The sequence below is a fragment of the Ylistrum balloti genome, unplaced genomic scaffold, assembly GCF_031769215.1.
Source record: "Ylistrum balloti isolate Yb309-2 unplaced genomic scaffold, AGI_CSIRO_Ybal_v1 Utg369838, whole genome shotgun sequence".
Classification (NCBI taxonomy): domain Eukaryota; kingdom Metazoa; phylum Mollusca; class Bivalvia; order Pectinida; family Pectinidae; genus Ylistrum; species Ylistrum balloti.
In genome coordinates this window covers 26777-33821 of record NW_026781997.1, presented here as the reverse complement: position 1 = coordinate 33821, position 7045 = coordinate 26777, and the positions used below count along the sequence as shown (strand labels likewise).

General features: G+C 37.4%; 2 protein-coding genes across 2 annotated transcripts; one reads left to right on the top strand and one right to left on the bottom strand.

Annotated features, from left to right (window-relative positions):
- Nucleotides 1-216: 216 nt before the first annotated feature.
- On the top strand, nt 217-2372 carry LOC132545276 (uncharacterized). The gene is made up of 3 exons (XM_060208951.1): nt 217-307; nt 1150-1284; nt 1687-2372. The coding sequence occupies exons 1-3, from the start codon at nt 217-219 to the stop codon at nt 2370-2372; spliced, it is 912 nt and encodes a 303-aa protein (XP_060064934.1).
- Nucleotides 2373-4058: 1686 nt separating this feature from the next.
- LOC132545275 (putative nuclease HARBI1) lies at nt 4059-5639 on the bottom strand. Its single transcript, XM_060208949.1, has 2 exons — nt 5569-5639; nt 4059-5076 (listed from the first exon to the last, which is right to left on the bottom strand). The coding sequence occupies exons 1-2, from the start codon at nt 5637-5639 to the stop codon at nt 4059-4061; spliced, it is 1089 nt and encodes a 362-aa protein (XP_060064932.1).
- Between the last annotated feature and the right edge of the window lie 1406 nt (nt 5640-7045).

Here is a 7045-nt window from a genome sequence, read left to right as displayed (position 1 = left end):
TTTGCTGGCTGCAATGGATTTGAGGCTCCTTAATAAATGTTGGGAACGGCGTCTAAACAGCGTGGTAAAAATGGAACCAGGGGGGCGCTCGATTCGTAGTCCAGGATCTCGGGGAGATTCGGAACAGCAATCGAATGCTATTTCAGAGTGTTCCAGACATCTTCCGGCTCTCCCCGCGAAATAGGTGGTGTGACCGGGGAGAGTGACGTCAACAAGATGGCTGATGTTGGAAGCATTCTGAAGTGTGCAGATTGCGGGGTGCTTTTTTTCTCCCGACAAGCGTTCCTTCAGCACGAGTGTCACAAAGGTACGTTAATTTTATCCTCTGCCGAAGAAAGAAACGCCCAGGAATTATAGTCAATATCTCTGAAATAACATTTAATTGGTTTTTAGCGTATGTTGACGGATTCGTTGACAGGCACGTGCCGTGGGTTAGCAAGTTAGCAGTGTATGTTGCCCACTGTTGGCATAAAAGAACTGATAAAAGTGATATCAAAATTTTTCTTTCCCGGTAGGCTACAATATTGATAACCGTGCGTCTTAAAACTAAAACACAAATCATACACAGATACACATGTAACGACAGATTTGAAACAAATATGTTCAGAATATTGATACAACGTTAAACAGCTGAGAAATGTTTATATAAAACGGCCGAGTAGTGTTCTCTTATTTTATAGGAGTAAATATTAAATATTTATTACAATCTGTATATATCCAATTTGACCCACTGAAATTAGAAATCATATGAAAATGACTCGCTCACTGTCTTACAGAGGTATATTTTTTGCAAGGGGGGGGGGGGGGGGGGGGGGGGGGTAGGAGTTGTTCTTGCAGACATTTTCCAATTTTTACATAAGTTACTTTTGCGTTTGTATGTTATGATGTCAAAGGGAACCAGACAAATAATCAGTGACCATAAAAAAAAAAAATGATTCTAATATTCTTTAGGGATGATGTTTATGACGTTTTTAGTATGTAGAAATAAATTGATATTACCATCAATAAAAAATTATAAATAAGCGTGGTTTACATTTGTGTAAAGTTTTTTGATATTTGACTTAATTTGGAAATATTTATGAAATAAAACAAGACCTGTTTTCTCTATTACAGCAATGCCAATGACCTTAAACTTTCTTTCTCTTTCAGCCTTGAATTCCATCAAAACTGAAGGGCATGTGACAGAGAATGATCATATCCGAACCATGTTCCAGTGTGAAAAATGTAAGGGATGGTTCTGGGATGAGGAAATATATGCAAAGCATGCATGCCAGCAACTTCATGGTAAAGATATAATATGGTTGTTTTGTGTTACCTCCATATACACCAGCCCTCACTTTGGCAGCCAGGAGCTGCCCTCTCTACCTGTTCAATAATTGATAGTAGATAAATGTTCTGTTCATTGTAAGACAACTTGTATATAGTACAATCTAACATCCGATTCTGGAACTCTGCAAGTATGGATGCGCCGGGTCACTGCAATTGTGGTGTCAGAAATATGTCATGTAATTTTACATGGTGTCATGCTATAGTCTGCCCAGTGAAATGTATTTCTATGTCATAGTTATATAGTGGATAGATATTAAAAATCTTAAAATTAAAGAGGTGGAAAATTAAAATAAACCAGGGCCAGAAAAGGGCCCCCATTGACACTTATCTTCTGATTTAAAATTTTTTCTGTTACAGAATCATCTCAGTCAAATGAAGGTGATGCCAGTGCTGCTGAATCAAGCACAAGCTCATCCTCCTGTGGACCCACCTCTACTGCCGGACAAGAAAAAGGTAATTGGACGAAAGCTCAGACCAAACTTCTAATATCTTTATATAAGGAAAATGAGGAGAAGGTGTCAAACGGTCTAATGAGCAAAAAATGTCTCTGGCAGAAGATATCAAATTCCTTTAGAGAAAAGACCTACAACTACACACCCGACCAGGTCAGTGGGCGATGGAAGACCATCACTCGTGCATATAAAAGCATCAAAGACCACAATAAAAAGAGTGGGAATTCGAAAAAAAATTATGAATATGAAGAAGACCTTGATGATTTAATGGGAGATTGCCCCACAATTAGTCCTGTTACTATCAGTTCTCAAAAACGAAAGCAGCCTGAAGCTTCAAGCCAAGATGAAGATGACGATGAAATAGTAGATCAAGATCAAGACAGCTCTAGCTCTGAAGCTTCCATCCCTAAAGAAGCAAGCAGGAAAAAAGTAAAGAAATCAAAGTCGTCTGAAGTAATGGACTTACTAAAATTGTATACTCAACAGCAGCAGGAGTTTCGAAAGGAAGAAGCTGCACGCAAGGATAAAATGCACAAAGAAAAAATGGCCTTACTTTCTACACTGGTGCAATCATTGCAGCAAAAAAAATGATTTTGCCAAGAAATGTCAGTTGCATTGTTAAGACAGGTCTGTCATTTTCAGAAAAAAATTACGTTCTATGAACATGATGAATGCACTTGATCTAATGTTTTGTTATAATATGTATGTTTCTGTTGGCAACATTTATTTTGTACCATACTAAGGAATATGTTATTAGTTTGATTGGTTTCTTATACTCAGTATATGATAAATAAGAGAAAAAAAGTCAGTCTTTGTCCATTTATATTTTATTATGATACCTGGTTGGTATGTATGATTGAAATGTGTTAAAAATGCTCTGTTCTCTTCTTTTTAAACTTGTTAGCTGGCTAATGTTACATTTAAAATTGTTTCAAAATTTCAGAATCCTGCTGCATTTGTATGGAGAATCCAGCAAACTGTGTACTGTTGGACTGTGGCCATCTAGTAACCTGCATGAACTGTGGGGGGGATGTAGAAAGGTGCCCAATATGTCGGGCTGAGATAAAGAGGAGAGTTAAGGTGTTCACTTGTTAATCTGAGTCTGATTCCAAAATAGTATTAAAGGTATTACATGTTGCCAAATGGTGCTAGACAGATTTACGTGTATAATTTTTGAAAGGTGGTTATATACCCTGCTTATTTTGCAATATCTTTCCAAGGCCCTGGGCTTTTATATTAGCTGTACGGTTAATTTTGTTTTTATTTTTTGTCAGGAGATCAGACAGCATGTAACATAGTAACAATACTTTTTTTCTGAATATATTTCAGTATAAATAATCAATGCTCGGGTAGATACAGCCACAGAGGAAATGTTGAGCTGATGTGATAAGTTTTCTTTTTTAATTTTACAAGAAATGTTTTGTTACTTTATTTGACTTTTTTACATGTATACATACTGTTCACTTACAAATGTTGCAATTTTTTTACAATATTTTTTTATTTTTTAATAATGCCATTTTTTGTTTAATACATATACATTACTGTTAACTTGTATGTTATTTGTTTTTTTCATATTAAAACCCAAGTAGGGTAATGATTTTAATGAGTACTTGTGTTTTTTTTATCTGAACCTATCAAAATTACACATGTATGTTATGTATCTTTCAAAATATCTCAAAGTATTATTGGGTTTATTGGGCTTAACATCCTATCAGCAGCCAAGGTCATTTATTTAAAGGATGGATGCCATTTCAGAACAATCCCTACATTGTGGACATCAAAGCAGCAGTGGTGGCATACCTATTTAACAGTTTCTATTCGAAAACTGCAGTTAAGGGGCACTCCTTCATTTGAATGGCAGAAATATGCATTTATGTTTTAAATTTATACAAGACAAACGTTTTTAATCAAGTCCTTTTAACAATCGGTGATAAAATTAGCATGGAAGTATGCAGAAAAATAATATATCTTGCAAAATACTGTCATATATATGGTAATTATTGAGCTATCTAGGCCAAATGGGGAGTCAATTTTCTGGAAAAATACTTTCTATTTCTTTGAAATGAAGGAATGCCTCTTTAAAAAAGAAAAACAACAAAATATTTGGTTTCCTTCTTATGGTCTGTCTTTATATATATTATAACATAGTGTACATAAAACCTAGAGACTGACATTATAGTTCAGGCATATGAACATAAATTTGACTGACTTTTTAAAATAAAACAAGCTGCAATTTCTTTCATAAAGTAATATAAATGTTTATGGCTGAAAAAACAGCTATGGCAGATTTCTCACAATGGTGTTTCTTTTGATGATTCCTTCCTGATCAAGTTCATTAAACATGTGATGTGGAGCAGGGTTGATGTTTTGATCATCTCCACCTTCCATGAATTCTTCAACCTCATCATTTGAAAGAAGGCAAATGTTGTGTAAAACACAGCAGGCCATAATGATATTAACTGCTGTTCTAACTGTATTTGTGTCAAGATTTTGAAGCCGGCGGAATCTTCCTTTGAGGAGACTGAAGGCTCTTTCAATTACAACCCTGTTTGATGAATGCATATAATTGTAGTGTCTCTGTTCCTGTGTGAGATGTCCAGTGTTTTTAAAAGGTGTCATAAGCCATCTGCGTAACGGATATGCAGCATCGCCAATAATATGATTTGGTCCACACAGCTGAAGACCTTCTTCCCATAGATCTGAGTTGCGAAGTACACGTGCATCATGGCATTTCCTAGGAAAGCCAGCAAAGCAATGAATAAAGTTCATATCAGAATCACAAACAGCTTGTAGCTGAATTGAGTGATAGTTCTTGCGGTTAATGTATGATTGAGGGTGTTGCTGTGGTGCTTTTATCTGAATATGTGTCCCATCTAATGCGCCTAATATCCCCGGAAAGCCATTTCTTTTGCTGAAATTATCAACCACATCTTGTGCTTGTTGACCAAATGGCCAACAAATAAATTTTTCCTTGAGATGATTTAGTATGACCTTTATTATTCGTGTTCTGCACATGATCACTGTTGACTCTGACACACCAAAACGATCTGCGATTTTTATTACAGTATCCAGTCCCCCTAAATACCACAAGGTAAGTAGCAACTGTGTCCTAACTGGAACGGACTCTTTCCCACCACTTCCATCTTTTTTTAATTCTGGAAAATCTGCTATACTGTCACAAAGAGTATCTAAAGTTGCTGTTGACATCCGAAACATCCTGCGGAAGTGAGCCTCACTGTATAGAGGGACCACATTATCAGCATACCCATATATCTTGCTTCTTTCAGTTCTGGATCTAGTAATTAACAAAAGAAATGAAAGTTAAAATTTTATTCATTAAAACTTTTTTTTTCAATTAGAGAAAAAATAGCCTGTTCTGTACAAGTTACCGACATTGCATATTTACTTTGGGTTTAATTCCATACTTTCAATTCAAAACGTACCGTATGTCTGTTAAACACTATTCATACATACAATAACTAACTTATATTCTGGCCAGTTAAGATGGCAGTTTGTTCAAAATGTGATTGAAAAATGTTGTTAACTTGTGATTGAAAAAAAAATGTTGTTAACTGGGGCTAGCCAGTAGCCACTACATATAAGTTACTTGTAAGTAAAAAGTTCGAATATACATATAACAAAAGACTTAAGTTATATGGGTACTAATCAGACTTTCTACATACGGACCAGTGGAGAGAGATGTAACGTTGGTGTTTACGCACTAAACTGAAAGCGATTCTGTAGCTGTGGATAATAAATACGAATTTCATAAAATACAAAATCTTACAATAATGCAGCACATGCATCAACGATGAAAAAATCGTCCTCGTCGTCATTGCTGTCACTGAGATTTTCCATCACTGAGCATACGATTGCCATTGTGCCACTGTCCGCCATTGTGATTTTACTACTTCCTGTGAAAGTGCATTCGATTGACACTGATCCAGAATCTCCCGGGAACACTGTTCCGGAGAGCGAATCGAGCGCACCCCAGGTTTTGTTGAAGTACATCGCTGAAACACTATCGGTGACCATGCTGGCCCAAAGTTCTTACGGAGTCCACCACCATAGCACCTATAATGCCAGGATCCACTTTTGCAGCGATTAATCACTTTTCCTCCATCGAATTTCATGCGGATCGCCATCCAACTTTCTGCAAGATTAGTTGTAAAGTTGCCAATCAACCGTGTACTTTTATTAGCTAATCGATCCAGCAGAAGACTCACATCTCGTATGATATCTTTATCTAGAGATGTTTCATAAGAAACATCTTCTTCTGACTCTTCCATATCCTTCTCGGATGTACCGTCTTTCCAATATATTTCTTGGTCCTTCAAAAATTCATCTGGCTGTTCTTCAACTTATCATTTACACAGTCTGGTGTTGCTGCAACTTGTGAGGCTCGGCAAAAATCGCTACACTGTCTGTGGTCACCAAAAACATGATAAACGGCATTCCTTATGTCCTTTGCAAGCTGTTTGGTAGCATCCAATTTATTTGTTTCGGCAGATCTCATTCGAATAGCGCATCTTACTGCTGTTGCCAGACGGATACGTATCTGTTTCGTAAGTTTGCCTTTGCCTTTGTAGTGAGGTTTCTCTGATACCAACTTCTCCAAGCTAGATCTAAGGCATTTACAGGAGTGGTTGGCACACTCCAACTCTTCCACATCTTTTCCCCAGACTGGAATAGCTTGTTGGATTCGGGTGAAAACAGAACTGTCACCATCTGCAATGATTCGCATGTAGCGGACACCATGCTTGCTTTCCGCTTCCAAAAACCCTTCACAAATAACATCCGCTTCCATTGCTTGACTACTTTCTTCCCAGTTTTTAAAACATTCATGAGGCACAGGATCTTTGTTGTTGGTCTCACTAATGGTACAGGTATGGCAATGCCGGTTCCGGACTCCAATATGCAGCAACTTACCAGTCGCTGCCCCGAAAATGACAGCAACACCACCCAGAGCATCATATGTGTGGCGATGGCTCCTCTTGGACCAACCACCATCACATACTACAGTGATTGCAGGCACACCTTGATGAAAATCGCCTCTTTCTATGGCCAACTTACGTTCCTCCAAGCCAGTAGCAATCATATCTTCCTGTAATGAAGAAGCCCACAGTTTTCCAATTGTCCTTTCAATGTTAGTGTAACGCCCATGTGGAATCCCAGGAACACCAATTGTTCCTAAAAATTCTGTCATTTTCGAAAGGCCACTCCCAGTTGACATTGTTCCCCACACTGCTCTGAAGTTTACATCA

What these genes read in the sequence shown, in the direction of transcription:
- LOC132545275 (XM_060208949.1), bottom strand. Translation starts at nt 5,639, where the DNA reads ATGGAAAATCTCAGTGACAGCAATGACGACGAGGACGATTTTTTCATC. An exon ending in GATGCATGTGCTGCATTATT is followed by an intron (nt 5,077 to 5,568) that starts GTAAGATTTTGT and finishes GTTAATTACTAG; the next exon opens with ATCCAGAACTGAAAGAAGCA.
- LOC132545276 (XM_060208951.1), top strand. Translation starts at nt 217, where the DNA reads ATGGCTGATGTTGGAAGCATTCTGAAGTGTGCAGATTGCGGGGTGCTT. An exon ending in TCAGCACGAGTGTCACAAAG is followed by an intron (nt 308 to 1,149) that starts GTACGTTAATTT and finishes TTTCTCTTTCAG; the next exon opens with CCTTGAATTCCATCAAAACT. An exon ending in TGCATGCCAGCAACTTCATG is followed by an intron (nt 1,285 to 1,686) that starts GTAAAGATATAA and finishes TTTCTGTTACAG; the next exon opens with AATCATCTCAGTCAAATGAA.